The sequence below is a fragment of the Athalia rosae genome, chromosome 3 (genome assembly GCF_917208135.1).
Source record: "Athalia rosae chromosome 3, iyAthRosa1.1, whole genome shotgun sequence".
Lineage (NCBI taxonomy): Eukaryota > Metazoa > Arthropoda > Insecta > Hymenoptera > Athaliidae > Athalia > Athalia rosae.
In genome coordinates, this window is record NC_064028.1 from 14,993,604 (window position 1) to 15,009,658 (window position 16,055).

Consider the following 16,055-nt stretch of genomic DNA (forward strand, 5'->3'; position numbering starts at 1 on the left):
TCGTTATAACGGTTAAGCTAAGCTGACGGGTGGATGCAGCGCCTATAGCGGAGAAGGGTGAAATCTGTGGTGATGAACAACCGAGCCAGCTAACGAGAAGATATTGGGAGTGAAAAAAGAGACAAGTGGAGTGTGGTGTGATTTCCGAGTGGTATTAAGTTTCTCCTGTTTTATTTTAGTGTGTCTCGCCATGACGTTGATCTGAAATTGTATTTAAAAATAATAATCCCGATGTTGGTCGTAGGACTGTACCAATGTAGTTTTCATGCTTTTAACAAGGAGAGAATCCGGGGCAGCAATTCGTGGATACCGAAGAAAGCTTCAAACGTGTTTGAAGCTTTCGAGGTCGTATTCATGGAACTATGAACCTGGACTCGTTGTCTTTTACTTTGTCACAAATCAGTTATTTGGTTGCCAATTTAAACAAGAAAAATTTTCGAGAAAGCGCTCAGGAGATATCAGTTGTGAGTAAAAGTATTATTTTAACAACCTACTCTACACTCTCTCCATCTCTATAGCCGTCTCTCTTACTCCCTTTACTTCCTACGCGCCCGCATCTAACCCGTACTCGTCAGGTCGTGACGTACTCAACCAACGCAATATGCTTGCTAAGCATTTTTCTTTCGATTCAATGATGACCCCTTTTATCGAAATTCTTTTCGCACTATATTTCCATACTTTTGAACGGAATAAGACATACAAAAAAAACGGATTGCTTTCGCATTTTCGCGCACGAACTTTCTCATAATTATATCCGTCATGATTCACAGAACATGCAAGATAAAACAGTCAGCAAGTTGATGCCGATGTAGCTCAGGAGATATCTGACTGAAAAGCTACAACCATCCGATGTTCTGGCATAGCTTGTTGAATTATTTGTTAATAAGGCCCATTCAAATGATTTTTATCTCTATTCTAATTTGAATTTCTTTGCTCCGTTGATTGGTACACTAATATGTGCTGCCTAGTTTCTTTTTTTCGTTTTTCCCTGACCTTGTGCTCACACAAATGTTTCACATTGACCTGATATTTTTTTAATACTTGTGTTGGTTTATTTATTCAAAATAAAGTAGTGTGAGAATATGTATCATAACGGAGGACAAAATGACTCTAGAAAACCGATGAATTTTGTCAAGTCTGTTATAACTGTAAATGGGTCAAGTTGAAAAGTTTTCTGAAACTTGCAAGATATACGTTATCCTATATTCCGTCATTAAGTCGAACGCAAAGACTCATCTAAACTCTAACAGTATTTGATAGGATGATGAAATATGGTTCCTTATACCAGAGAGATTAAGCTATAATTTTTCATTGATGAAAGGTGAAAGTCAGATACTCCCGCCAATTCTTTATTTTTTATGCATTCAACTTGCATGTGGTTTCATTAATATTAATTGTCCTCATTTTGGTTCAAGCTTCATAATCAATATTAATTACTCCTAATAACTGAGTATTTTGACGGAAACTTAATCCATATGCTAAGTATATTCTGTCCTTTGAATAGTTGGTGCAGTGGAAGGGTCTGGAGGCGGACAGACACTTGCTGCGCTGTTTGTTCTCGCATGTCGACTTCTCAACAGGAGAGCATCCAGAACCCAACGCTAAAGACTATTATCAAACCCAGTTGCTCGCCCAAGAGTGTATCAATCTACTCAGCAAACCCTCCCTTATTTCAAACCTTTGCTACGCTATCGATCGTCCCTTACATCAGCAAAAAGTAAGTCCACGTTTGAAACAAACTAATCAATAAGCAGCTGCTCATTTATTAAATACCTCAACATTAATAAATAGCGCCAAAATAAAATCAACAATAATTCATTATGAAGCTTTGAGAAGAGAATGTAACGGATTTTCGTTTGTTTTTTTGATTTCAGAGCTTGAACCCCACTCCTAAATTTTTTGTAAATCTTCGCAAGGTTGTGAAGTTAACTTCTATACAAGAAGTTGCATTTGCCATTGCACTATTGCATTCTGAAAACCCAGATATTCAGAGCTTGGCTTTGGAACACATAAAAAAGCAGTTACCAGATCTAATAAGGAATTACATTAACTCTGAAATAAGTAATAAACACCACGAAGGAGGCTTACACGATTCCTCACCGGAGGTCTTACACCTCATCCTCTCACAGGCATTTCACGAACCTAATCAGTTTGGTTTGCCTGTTGAAGCAAAGGAAAAATTTCTCAAGAATCTACGGCGTGACTTTCCCCGTGAGCTGGTACCGGTGGTGCTAGCACCACTCTTGTATCCAGGCGACGGGGAAATTCTGCAATCTACCATCGAGTTAAACATGGCCTCCAATGCAATGGTAAATTATCAAATAATTACATGTATTCTTATTGCCTTTAGCTTTATGAAGATAAAGTGGAAGTTCATGGATTAATTTTTGATTTTCAGGACGGCAGTGGACTTGTGGAGATGATTATGGAGCTCGGATACAGCTTCACCAGCAGCGTCGATGAATGTCGTTCAGCGTTGGCTGGTCTGGGCGCCCGAGAAATTACACCCACAGCAGCTGCTCGGGTTTTATCACTTATGGCACGTACGTGTTCGGGCTTGGACAATGCAGGTGGTTTACAGTCATTCTGGGGCAGTTCTGCCGCTAATCAAGATTCCAATAAAGATAAATCATCAGACGGCAGCACACCTACGACATGGAATGTCGAAGTTTTTGTTCAAACATTGAAAGACCTGGTGAGTAATTGTGTTTACTATAAAGGCGTGTATCGTCCAAATAATCAAGAATCTTATGTGTGATATGAAATTGCCGTATGTCTGGTTTTATAACTACGGACCTTCCCTTCACTTTCAGCAATCCACGTTATCATGGAATGAAATAATCGTGAAACTTGATCATGCTGAATTCATTATCAAAGACAGACCGGGATTGAATCTATTGATGACAGGTCTGCGTCTAGGACTTCAACACTTAGGATACCCACTGGATATGTTTCCTGTAGAATTATTTTACCGCCACTGGGACAATGTTGAGGGCCAATTCTCCCTGATTCAGCAAGTTCTTAAAAATCCAGATATATTTTGTTTTGCTGATTTCCCCTATCATTCCGTAACTGTCGATGTGCTCAAGGCTGCCCCAGAAGGTGACAGTAAGGAAGCGGGAACATGGAGATCTCTTAATGTAGTCGAGCTCCTTTTACACATGGCCGAGCGGGGCCTCTACAGTGCTGTTCAAGAAATTTTCAAATGGCCTATACAACATTGTCCAGATGTCCTTGTTCTGGCTTTACTTCAGATTAATCCACCGATAACGATACTGCGACAAGAGTTGCTCAGCACGTTGATGCCAATTTTTCTTGGAAATCATCCTAATTCTGCGGTGATTCTACATCACGCTTGGCACGCAAACAGCGTCGCCATTAAACCAATAATAATGCACGCTATGGCGGAATGGTACCTACGTGGAGAATACGATCAAACAAGATTATCACGAATCTTGGATGTTGCTCAGGATCTGAAAGCTCTTTCAATGCTTCTGAATGCACAGTCCTTCCCATTTGTTATTGATCTCGCATGTCTAGCCTCCAGAAGAGAATATTTAAAATTGGAAAAGTGGCTGACGGACAAAATCAGGGATCATGGAGAATTATTTGTAGCCGCTTGTGTAAAATTCTTGCAACGAAGATGTCCCCAAGTCATGGGACCTGCGATGAAAGAGGATCCTTCAGCTCCAAAAGCCACTCAACTCCCTCAAGAGACGCTAACTACAATTCTTGCCTGCCTGCAAGTCTGCGCTGGAAGCGTTTCTCAAGAATGTTCCGATGCAATCATGACAATGGTTCAGAACTGCAATTTGATGCTAAGCAAAGCAAGCCTAAGCAGACCGCCACCTGTTCATAGACACAGAGGACTAGAGCCATTCAATCCTGCAACTTTGGGAGGACAGCTATTCTCCTCCTCGCAAGTTGATCCTCTCGGAAATCTAAGTTCAAGTTTAGCTTCTATGGGCTTGGGTTCAAGTCTTGGACCACCTAGCAGTTCTGCCTTCAATCTCCCAGGAGCACTTGGACCTTTGGTATCTGCTCCTGGTTCCCCGTCACGATTAATGGGTCCTTCACCCAGCCCTTTTCCTCTGATGCCACTTTCCTCACAACTTCATTCCGGACCTGTTGGTACACAAGGACCATCGGTTGTACCAGGTGGCACCACGATAGGAGGCCTGAGTCGTCTTGGCCCACCCAGTGGCATTGAGAAAGCCAGATTACCCGAGACCTCAAATCTCTTTCCAGATATGACGCAGAATGTGTCAAAGGAAATCGAAGATGAAGCAAATAGCTATTTTCAACGTATTTACAATCATCCGCCCCACCCCACTCTTTCGATCGATGAAGTCCTTGAAATGCTCAAGAAGTTCCAGGATTCCGGCAGCAAAAGAGAACGCGAGGTGTTCAACTGTATGCTACGCAACTTGTTTGAAGAATATCGTTTCTTCCCGCAGTATCCCGATAAGGAATTACACATAACCGCTCAATTATTCGGAGGTATTATCGAGAGAGGACTAGTTAATACTTACGTCGCATTAGGACTAGCACTACGTTGCGTACTTGATGCCTTGAGAAAGCCAGAGGGTAGTAAAATGTATTACTTCGGAATCGCCGCTCTCGATCGATTCAAAAGTCGGCTCAAAGAGTATCAGAAATACTGCGAACACGTCAGAGCGATCCAACATTTCAGCGAGTTTCCACCACATCTTATAGAGTATGTGGAATATGGCCTGCAAGGTCAAGAACCTCCTACCAGACCTCAGGGTCAAGTTCTTCCAAAGACCTTAGCAGCTATGCTAGCACCGGCTACAATCCCCTATAAAACTATTACAACAACAACTGTCACTACAACGACTACCCAAGCTAAGCCATCTACGACACCCACTACATCACTATCGGCTAGACCATCCATTGCTAATGCTACAAATATAGACACTCTACTCGTTGCAACGGATAAAGAAGAAAAAATAACATCGCCACCAGAAAGCCTACAAGACAAAACTGCATTCATCTTCAACAATTTGAGTCAGAATAATTTACAACAAAAATGTGATGAGATTCGAGATATTGTCACGGAAGAATACTGGCCCTGGATGGCCCAGTATTTAGTAATGAAACGTGCTAGCATTGAATTAAATTTCCACACACTTTACTCGAACTTCCTCGACTGCTTGAAAGTCCCAGAAGTTAACAAAATGGTAACCAGAGAAACTTTCAGGAATATTAAAGTACTGCTACGAAGTGACAAAGGGATAGCCAATTTTTCTGACCGTTCTTTGTTGAAAAACTTGGGTCATTGGCTGGGGATGCTCACGCTAGGAAGAAATAATCCGATTTTTCACATAGACATAGATTTGAAAAGTCTACTTGTCGAGGCTTACCACAAAGGTCAGCAAGAACTTCTATATGTGGTACCATTTGTTGCTAAAGTGTTGGAAAGTTGTGCTAAGAGTCGGGTTTTTCGTCCCCCTAATCCTTGGACCATGGCGATAATGAACGTTCTAGCAGAATTGCATCAAGAGCCTGACCTCAAACTTAATCTTAAATTCGAAATTGAAGTGCTTTGCAAAAACCTGAGCATCGATGTCGCTGAGCTCAAGCCAGCCATCTATTTGAAAGATCCTGAAAAGTTAAGAAACTTGGAATACCAATTATCTCACCCGAACAAAAAACCAGAACCTGTAGGAAACCCACTGCCCCCACAACCACCCCCTGAAGAATTAGTTAGACCTGCAACGACTGGAACTATGATCCCGCAACAACAGGCACCACCTGTTAATACAACGCCATCGCTGCCCACAAGTCCGCCAGAACCACGTTTCAATTACATGGATATATCGGTAACTGGCATCGCCAATATTTCCCAACACATCACAATTAACAATCAGGTAAATATATCGAACAATTTTGGATACAACTTTTCCCAACTTTTTTTTTGCTTTTGTTTTTGTTGTCATTTTTCTTTCATATCGAACGTTAATCCTTTCTGCTTAGCTACCGCTGTTCCAAGCACATCCACATCTCAAGCAGTTTGTGAGGTCCGCTGTTGAACGTGCAATCCAAGAATGGATTCATCCTGTTGTAGATAGATCTATTAAAATAGCCTTGACCACCAGCGAACAGATAGTTCGTAAAGATTTTGCTTTGGACCCAGAAGAAATCAGAATGCGAACCGCTGCTCGTCACATGGTGCGCAACCTTACTGCCGGAATGGCCATGATAACTTGTCGTGATCAGGTGTGTTTCACAAATTACTACTGAAAAAATCTTTGGTATGATATAATGTGTCAATTTAATTCACTCTCGATTTCAGGTACTCGCATCGATCAGTACAAATTTGAAACAATCTTTCGTCGCTGCTCTAATGGGCACCACACCTCAGCAAAAGGAACTCGCCGAACAGGCTGCTACTATCGTTGCCGCTGATAACATGGAACTTGCATGTGCATTTGTCCAAAAAACAGCGATTGAAAAAGCGATTCCTGAAATGGATAAGCGACTGTTGAACGAAATCGAACTACGTAAAATTGCCAGGCAAGAAGGAAGGAGGTATTGTGATCCCTTAGCCAAATATCAGGCTGAGCGAATGCCTGAACAAATAAGACTGAAGGTCGGAGGCGTTACCCCACAGCAGATGGCTGTTTACGAAGAATTTGCCAGGAACATTCCAGGGTTCTTACCTCTTTCCGAACGTGACACCCAGGCTCTCTTTATCCCCAAACCAATTACTGTAAGTCATTTGAAATATTTTATCCAATGTTAACGTTGAATCATGCATGTTTCATAAAATTGTATACCAATGTGTAGTGAGGGATATATGAAACAGTAAGCGTCCACCTTCTTCTTTTTACAAAGTCACTCTGGCTGAACTCCTTCCAGCATGGCACCTCGACTTGGTAAAATTAAAGGTGAAACACCCCCATTCCCCGATTATTAGACACCTAAACAACACTGACAGGCCACGCACTAATTTTGTTTTCAATAGATGACTAGAGAAAAGACAAGGAAAATATTTCTGACATTTCTTTCTTTATTTCAAATATTAAAGGAGCCTGCTGCGGTAACGCCATTCGCAGCGAATCCTGCAGTCGCAGTTCCTACAGCCCAACAAGTCGCCGCATATGCGGCAGCCGTGAACAATGACGAAGTGGGTGCGATGCTAGAAAAACTCGCTACAGAAGTTGAACTACTTTTAGCTGCGATGGGACCTGGAGTTCCTCCACCCCAACATGCTGCGTTACATACTCTCCTTGAGTCCATCATACTTACTAGGAGGTCTAGAGATACCGGTGCTGCTATGGCGCTACTGAAAAAAGTGAGTTTTTCATGCAATGAATTTACATTCAGTGCTACAGCATTCCTCCGTTTATAATCGCCACCGAATGTTACGGATAAATGTTTTTTTCACTCAGGCTGTAGAAGGTTTGCTGGATGGTCCGAGTATTTCAACGGGAATAAACGACGGAGAAGTAATGCTGAGATACAGAGAATTACATTTACGAATACTCAAGTGCCTTCAAGATCCGCGTGCTTATGGCATGCAATGGACAAACAAACATGTCACACGATGTCTTACGGAATGCAGAGAAGAGTTTCGTTACAATTTCGAAGCTGTGGATTGTCTGATCAGGTAAAAACCATTCCTACGTTTGGCGGTAGTTTTTTAATATTATTCAATTTCACAAATAAATTAAGAACTGCTAAAATAAATATCGTTTTCCAGGTCTCATCTATTGAGTCTCCCACAGTTTGACTTTGCTTTGGCTCAGGCAATGGACGCCGGTGCAGCCATGGCTACAGCGTTTGCCATGCAATTGATACAACTCTATCTCATCGACGAGCGACAAACTACTCATGTTACCGAATCTGACTTGTTCCATACGATAGAGATTCTAGCCAGAATGGCACATCATCGAGCGCCACCCGAAGGGTGAGTGTAAATTTTATTCAACTTGATTTTCTGACAGACAATCTTGAAAGCTCATCGGCAAGCTTCCTGATCTATTTCAATCTCAAAATTGATGTATTATGTATTTTTGTGCAGAATTTCTCTATTCAGGCTCACAAGTTTAATTGAATCATTGCGCGCGAATCATGATCCAGCCGTACTGGCCGACAGAGCCCCTGCCGGACCTACCGCTCACATTCACTCCGGAATTCTGCAAGTGCGGGTGCGTAGATTTGGCTAATTATCTTTTGAGGTCGTTAAGTTTACTCCGCAGCCTTGAATTTACACGATAATCCTTGTTTGCACAGGCGCGTGACTTCGATGACCCTCCTGGCTTAATGGAAAAAACGGAATACTTGTTACGGGAATGGGTATCCATGCACCATAATCCGACACATGCTCGTGATCCGACGAAGGCATTCGGAATGTTTGTTCATCAGATGAACATTCATGGGATTTTAAAGACCGATGATCTAATCACGAGATTCTTCAAACTCAGCACGCAAATGTGCGTCGACTTATGTTACAGAGCATTGGGAGAACCAAATGCCGCGCCTTCCGTTGTACGTGCCAAATGTTTCCATACCTTAGATGCTTTCGTGCGTCTCGTTGCACTCCTGGTAAAACATTCGGGAGATACTGCCAATACGCACACGAAAATAAACCTTCTAAATAAGGTTCTTGGTATCGTAGCGGGAGTTCTTTTGCAAGATCATGAGATGCGAGGAACTGATTTCCAGCAGCTTCCTTATCACAGAATATTCGTAATGCTGTTCTTGGAATTATGTGCTCCAGAACCAGTACTTGAAGCCGTTAATTACCAAGTTCTTACCGCCTTTTGCCACACTCTTCATATACTACGCCCAGCAAAAGCATCAGGATTTTGTTACGCCTGGTTAGAGTTGGTTTCGCATCGAGTCTTCATTGGACGTATGCTCGCCATTACTCCTCAACAAAAATGCTGGGGCATGTACGCTCAACTGCTTATCGATCTTTTCAAGTACTTAGCTCCTTATCTTCGCAATGCCGAGTTAGCCAAACCGGTCACTCTGCTTTACAAAGGTACGCTACGTGTACTGCTGGTGTTGCTACATGACTTCCCTGAATTTTTATGTGACTATCACTACGGATTCTGCGACGTTATACCCCCGAATTGTATTCAAATGAGAAACCTAATACTCAGCGCTTTTCCGAGAAATATGCGACTGCCCGATCCCTTTACGCCTAATTTGAAAGTGGACATGTTACAAGAGATCGTTCTCGCACCAAGAGTTCTGTCAAATTTTGCTTCGATGATACAACCACTTAGTTTCAAAAAAGAATTAGATTCTTACCTAAAGGCGCGGGCACCTGTGACTTTCCTTTCTGGATTGCGTAGCAATTTACAAGTCTCGCAGGAAGCAGGAATGCGCTATAACATTCAACTGATGAACGCCCTTGTTCTATACGTCGGAACACAAGCTATATCATTCATTCGTAGCAAAGGACACACTCCAAATATGTCGACCATAGCTCATGCTGCCCATATGGATATATTCCAAAATTTAGCTGTCGATCTGGACACAGAAGGACGATACCTATTCTTAAATGCAATCGCCAATCAGTTGCGTTATCCTAATAGTCACACGCACTACTTCAGCTGCACGCTATTATACTTGTTCGCCGAAGCTAACACCGAAGCTATTCAAGAACAAATAACCAGAGTCCTTCTTGAAAGACTGATCGTCAACAGACCTCATCCTTGGGGACTCCTGATCACATTCATCGAACTCATCAAAAATCCTACGTACAACTTCTGGAAGCATGAATTCGTTCACTGTGCACCGGAAATCGAAAAGTAAGTTTTTTTTTACTTTGCTGGAATTCACAGTCCGCGCCTCGAGCAAATTATTTCAAATATTTTTTTCTTCGTTTGTTACAGATTGTTCGAATCGGTGGCTCGATCGTGTATGGTACAGAAACAAGTTCAGCCACCGCCCGAGCCAGAGATCCCGGAGTGATGAAACGTTTCATTTATCATCATTCATTTGTGTACAGTAAATTCGTGAATGAGAAGAGAATCGAGTGTAAAAAGTTGTTAAACTACGAGTAGATGTACTATAATTTGGGGATTTACACAATTTTCTTGGTGAACAATATTAAATAATCGTTTTAGTGATTGTAACAATTTAAAAAAACAACAAAAAAAACTAGTGTAAGTGAGATAATAATTGAAATGTCGATATTTTAATAAACTTATTGTTGCACCAAACGGATAAGCAACATAAAAAACAGAAGAAAAAAGAAAACATTCATCCACACAAAAACTGTTTATTTTGGATGGTGATTGTAAAGGTTTGTTTCGTATCTACCGCATTATGAACAAATAATTATGATGCAGGACACAGTCGTGAGAACTTGAATGGCTGAAATGTGTAATAATGGTGTTCAGTAGCATAAAATATAAAAGAAATTTTTTTTTTCTTGTGTTCTTCATTAGTATTAAAAATGTACCACCTGATGAACTGATAAAAAGAAGTTTAATACTTAATTGGTGCAAAATTACTCGTGTGTATCTATACTTATATTAATCGTAAATTTGTACCATGTCAACAACGCATTGGGAGGAAGCAAGGTTTTTAGTTAGGTACCATTTATCTATCGATACATGTTTCAATTGCATACTCTAATGAGTGATTTATGTATTTATGTTACTAAACAGTCCTGAAAAATGTCTATGGAACGGTTCAAACTGAATAAACATACCTTCTCTTTTGTAACCAAATTCTGCTATTTGATTAGTATACTTTTTTTTTTGTTTTTTTTTTTAATTTTTTTCTTCAATTTATGTAGCTTCTATTTTCGCATGATTTTATACTCGTTTGTGGTTCTAACAGACTAGACAGATTTATTTGTAGCATAATTATGACTCTATAGACTAATAAATTTGATTAATTTCATTGATAAACCTAGTGTATGAAATTATTATACTCAGCAATTATTTTTTAACGATTTCAGCCAACGTTTCACCCAATGAAATCATATGATACAAATCCTATGGTATAAATTAGTATTAAATAATTTATTAATATGTGTTATATACATTATTTATACAGCCAGTGATATGAGAAGGTGAAATTCAATACGAGTTTTGTAAGCCACGTGTGGCGTGGTATGAATCTCTTTCTTGATCTGGAAATTTGGTTGGGAGATTTGGACTGTGCAAGTGGCACTTTGCGTGATATCTAATACCTGCAACATCTACTTCGTAGTCTCCAGAGATAACATACTCGTTAGTCACCTCTTGAGTTTTTCCATTCTCATCCAAGTTTTGAACAAAGCCAAGACAAACCTGTAATGTGTGAAAGTAACGACGTTGTAGGAAATCCATCTTCCACGCGGTTACTCTCATAATTTTATCTATTGTCAACTATACCTGTTTCTTGAATGTATAACCATATCCAGTCGTCGTAGTCATACCACAATATTTACCATCCCTGTAGATGGGCTCTCCGCCCCAACACCAGGGATCGATATCAGGATCATGATCGTTCACTAGCAATTGAACGTACTTTCTTTGAACACCGTCTTCTCTTTGTTTCAGTAGAGCATCCCTGCCGATGAAATCGACACTTTTCTGTCAAATTCAAAACAAGTTTGATATCAAAAAATGTTCATTATAGTTTACTTTGATAGCAATATGCTCACTCACGTCAAATTTAACACGCCAAGCTCTACCGCATTCAAGTGGAGTCGTAAAAGTATCCAAATCTTGACCCCAGAAAGCATAAAATTTTTCGACGCGTAGAGCGCGTGTAGCGTAATATCCGGCATGCGTTATTCCGTATTTCTCTCCTGCTTCTATGAGCCTTGTATAGACATGTAGCGCAAACTAGTGAAATAGATGAATGTTCAGTTTTTCATATTCCAATTTTTGTACACTTGAGCACATTGCGGAAATGGGAAAACTGTCGTACGATACGAAGCCAAGGTAGTGAGAGGTTTGTATCGGTCATATCTTTATACCTACATACGTGTCTATTCGTTACTATTCTCTATTTAACAAACTAAAACTATCTGAAGTCCTAGTCTAATTTGATAAGAACATAACATTACCATGTGTTAGTTTCAGGATCTACAAGATTATGCGAGGGACATCGCAAAGGAGAATATCCGCGTTGCATGTGGTAGGAAATATACTGGGAGGACAATCAAATAAAAGTACTAGTTAGAAGTACGAAACTAAAACAATATTGATACCAGCGACTTGTGACTTTTACACTCACCTCATTTGGAATATATAGGACATACCCAAGCTCTCCGGTGTGGGTGAGATTCATTGCCCGTATACCATTTGCTAAACCAACATCAAGTTCCTGAACAGAATTGATGATCGAGTAGATGAATAATCAAGGACATTGATATTATACACATATGTCATGAAATGATCTCTGAGTTTAAAAGAATAATAAATTAGTACCTTAAAAGTGAAGAATGGAAAGTTTTTTGGGTTCAGATCGGTATCGGTCAGTTCTGACAATAGCGATCTGGTGGCAGGGCCCATGATGCAGATAGCTGTGTACGCCGAGGTGACATCTGATACAGCAACAGATCCATCGGAGGGTAAATGACGGCGAATCCAATTCTTGCAACGTGTTTGTTGGATGGTCGGTGCAATCATCATGTAGCTGCAAATAATAAAAGTGAAAGGATGGATACTCAAATTTACTACCATCAAGATTTCAGTGGTACTCACTGATTCACGGCAATTCTGGCTAAACTGCAATCATTTTCATAACCGCCCAGATGATTTTGCATTCCAGTATGAATAATGCTTCCAACGGGTACGTCCACATCGTTGGAACAAAGATACTGAAGCAGGTCAACTACTTCCGTACCATTTGACTATGAGTTCAAAAAATTTAACGGGTATAAATAAACTGAATACAGTAAATGGAGGAACGGTAAATAGAAAATCTCTATGCGTACCCATAAGTCTATTTTAGTGAAGGAAGAGTAATCGCTCAGCCCAACCGTTTCACGACAAGCCGCATACTCTTTTGCAACGTAATCAAACCAGGCTGGTTTACCGAATGTGTTTGTGTACGCAATCTTGTATTTTCGAGATCCATCGATCGGGTCTATGTCTAGAAAGAAATGGATGGTTTATTTCCCATTCACTCGGATGGGGCCGAGGGTTTTTACCATTATCATCTGCTGGTTGAAACCACGTTGGGCGTTCGTATCCCATTACTTGCCCAAAGACAGCACCGGCTTCTCTTAACTTTGGATATATTGGAGACATTCTCAGATTTCTACCAGTTTGGAATTCGTGTTGAGGGTATTGTAACGCGTAATGCATTCCAGGAACTTCTTTGACGCGATCTCGTAGGAACTTACGGTTGTTGTGTAGCCCGAGAAAACGTGAAACATCCAGTTCATACATATCGAGTGATGTCGAACCATTTACGATCAACTCCGCAGTTGCCTGACCAATACCACCCGCAGCTGATATGCCAACCTGTTTTTAATAATTACGTTTGGTCACACGAAATAGTGCTACTAGAAAATACTGTAACGATAGTCAAAATTCAATGTAGACTTGCCGTTTTCATTCCAGCGGCAATATAATAATTTTGAATTTCGGGAGCCTCTCCTACGATCCATTTACAGTCAGGTGAGAATGCTTCAGGTCCGTTACACAATCTTTCCAGTCTGGCATTCCCTAGGCTGGGTACTCTGTGAAGCATTTGTTCCAGTAATACGTGAAAATGATCCCAATCTTCAGGTAAGAATCTTTCGGTTGCGTTGCCTGAAAAATGAAGCAAGAAATACTTGACGTAATTTTGTTCAAATCAACATTCAAAACTTCAGGTGCATTGAATCTGAGCTGACCAGGTATTATTCCATTTTCAAAAGCCGGTTTAGCAACAGGCTCAAATCCACCCGCCAATAATCGTCCATTGTTTTCTCGAAAATAAGTATACCCATCTAAGTCACGGATAACAGGAAGCATCGGGTCTAAATTTGGCAGTCGCTTAGTGTGGAGGTAATAATGTTCTACTGGATGTAGAGGCACCTAGAATCGAAAAGTTTTCATTAATAATACTACAAACTTGTTCTCATCCAATGTAATACTACAAGCTGACACTTACTTTCACAAAAGGCTCGCTTAGTTTCCCAACGCTTCGTGCCCAAAATCCAGCACAGTTAACAAAAAATTGACATTCAACCATGCCACGCGTCGTTTCTACAGCTTCGATGGCATTATTCTGGTTGAGTATATGAGTCACTTTGCAATTTTCATATACTCGTACACCTGGAAGTCAAAAAAACCCTGTCGGCCATCGTCTCAGTACATGCTACCTAACGATAAGGTCTTCATACCTTTTTCTCTCGCCTCAGCAATGAGTGAGAGACAAGTTTCATACGGATCCCCAACGCCGTCTCCAGGAATCCATAAACCACCAGTTAGATCATCTACTCTCAGTAAAGGACATAAATTTTTAATATCTTCTGGAGAGATCAGTTCGCATTCTATATTCCACGAGCTGCAAAATTTAGATAGTGATTCATTTCTTTCACTAATTTGATTCAATGGCATATGTAAAATTTGAGAACTCACACAGACTGAGCTTTCATTCGGCGAAATACTGTCATGCGATCTCTTGTACGTGCCAGCGAAAGACTGCCGCACTGTTTCCATCCTGTAGATCGCCCATTTTTCTCCAAAGCTTTATATAATGCAATACTATTTTGTGCTAATTTTGACTGAGCAAGACTTGGCTTAAATGCTCCAATCAAGCCAGATGAGTGCCATGTTGTACCTCCACCCAACCTGAGTAATTCACATATTTGTACCATGAGATTTTCATTAAAGTTGTGGTGTCAAAGACTAAATCTCAAATAGCAATATTCACTAGAGTATGAGGCATGCCGATAGGCAATGATATGCTAAATCAAACTATTGTTTCGTCATCAATATCTCTTCCTAAATTCATACTAGACTATTTGAATTAAGTGTTTGTATTTCAACCTTCCGCCTTCAACGAGAATTGTTTGGGGTCCCCATCCCATCTGGGCGAGATGATAAGCAACGGCAGCTCCCACAACACCCCCGCCGCAAATAACGACCCGAGTTTCTTTCGGAGGGACCGCAGTAAGAGTTTCATCGTCCTTTTCATCGAGCTTGACAGCTGTAACGTTGATTTCTCGATGATTGCTCCAAATTGAGTTGAATTTCGGGAGTCGAGACCTTCCAGAATACAACTTTGATTGACGCCACATATTTCAGTGAATAATCTAGATAGTGTCTATCATTATTTGTCTTCACACCTGTTTGTTTGTTCATATAATTATCAATTGATATTAATTGATGAAAATATTTGAACACAGTCTGATTAATTCATGTTGTGCATTAACAGTCGTATCAAATATTCGGAAAATAGACATAACCTTTTTATCTGTCAATTGTGAAAACATCTGGTCCAGCACCAGACGAAATTGGTGGGAGCCTGGGAGCCGATCACAACACTTCACTCAAAAATCCGTTAAGGTGCAATTTCATACTGACGCTTGACGCAGATTTTTAAGCGTCAAATGTAGTCACGAGGTATTATTTCGACAGAAGAGCCATCGAAATTACATATGAATAATCATGATCATCATCTGTGATCATAATCATAGATTATTCCCATTTTTTTTAATTTTTTATTCAATTATTCAATTAGCTCATCTCTCCAAGGCCCTGAAGATACATTATGGATGCAACCAAAGTTACACCATCCCTAATTTTTTCCAATTTATTCCGATTTTTTCTGTTTTTTAGATTTTAAAAAATTATCTTTCATTTGTGCCGCCCTGGGTAGTGCGGGTCCTTGAAATTAATTGTACGGCCCTATTTTTAGGCTCCGCACCTAAAGGGATACGTGACCGGTTGTCGGAATACAACTAGCGCTATGTGGCGGAATTTTCGTGACGTCAAGGGGCAAGAAACCTGGGATTTTAGTTCATAAAAATTCCGCCACATGGCACTAGCTGTATTCTGACAACTGGTCGAGTTACCCTTTAGAGGCGGAGCCTAAAAATAGGGCCGTTCAAGAACCCACACTACCCAGGGGCGGCA

At 40.5% G+C, this 16,055-nt stretch overlaps 2 protein-coding genes across 7 annotated transcripts; one reads left to right on the forward strand and one right to left on the reverse strand.

Annotated features, from left to right (window-relative positions):
* Positions 1 to 63: 63 nt before the first annotated feature.
* On the forward strand, positions 64 to 10,481 carry LOC105691905 (CCR4-NOT transcription complex subunit 1). Its single transcript, XM_012410717.3, has 13 exons — positions 64 to 464; positions 1,505 to 1,717; positions 1,875 to 2,309; positions 2,399 to 2,695; positions 2,814 to 5,891; positions 5,998 to 6,240; positions 6,317 to 6,733; positions 7,052 to 7,318; positions 7,416 to 7,633; positions 7,727 to 7,933; positions 8,048 to 8,174; positions 8,260 to 9,788; positions 9,873 to 10,481. Exons 1-13 carry the CDS (start codon positions 363 to 365, stop codon positions 9,949 to 9,951), a joined length of 7,212 nt encoding a protein of 2,403 aa, XP_012266140.2. The 5' UTR covers positions 64 to 362; the 3' UTR covers positions 9,952 to 10,481.
* A 512-nt stretch (positions 10,482 to 10,993) lies between these two features.
* Positions 10,994 to 15,856, reverse strand: LOC105691906 (pyruvate dehydrogenase phosphatase regulatory subunit, mitochondrial). Of its 6 annotated transcripts, none has more exons than XM_020855719.2 (15): positions 15,386 to 15,842; positions 14,967 to 15,265; positions 14,556 to 14,768; positions 14,318 to 14,481; positions 14,086 to 14,249; positions 13,826 to 14,009; positions 13,537 to 13,742; positions 13,136 to 13,451; positions 12,920 to 13,077; positions 12,687 to 12,835; positions 12,411 to 12,618; positions 12,217 to 12,306; positions 11,643 to 11,822; positions 11,367 to 11,567; positions 10,994 to 11,282 (listed from the first exon to the last, which is right to left on the reverse strand). In XM_020855719.2, the coding sequence occupies exons 2-15, from the start codon at positions 15,215 to 15,217 to the stop codon at positions 11,070 to 11,072; spliced, it is 2,697 nt and encodes an 898-aa protein (XP_020711378.2). In that variant the 5' UTR covers positions 15,218 to 15,265; positions 15,386 to 15,842; the 3' UTR covers positions 10,994 to 11,069. The 6 variants fall into 6 exon arrangements, with proteins under 6 accessions (XP_020711378.2, XP_048507943.1, XP_048507946.1 ...); XM_048651986.1 differs by having other exon boundaries at positions 14,967 to 15,126; positions 15,266 to 15,842; XM_048651989.1 differs by having other exon boundaries at positions 14,967 to 15,126; positions 15,386 to 15,836.
* Positions 15,857 to 16,055: the final 199 nt, after the last annotated feature.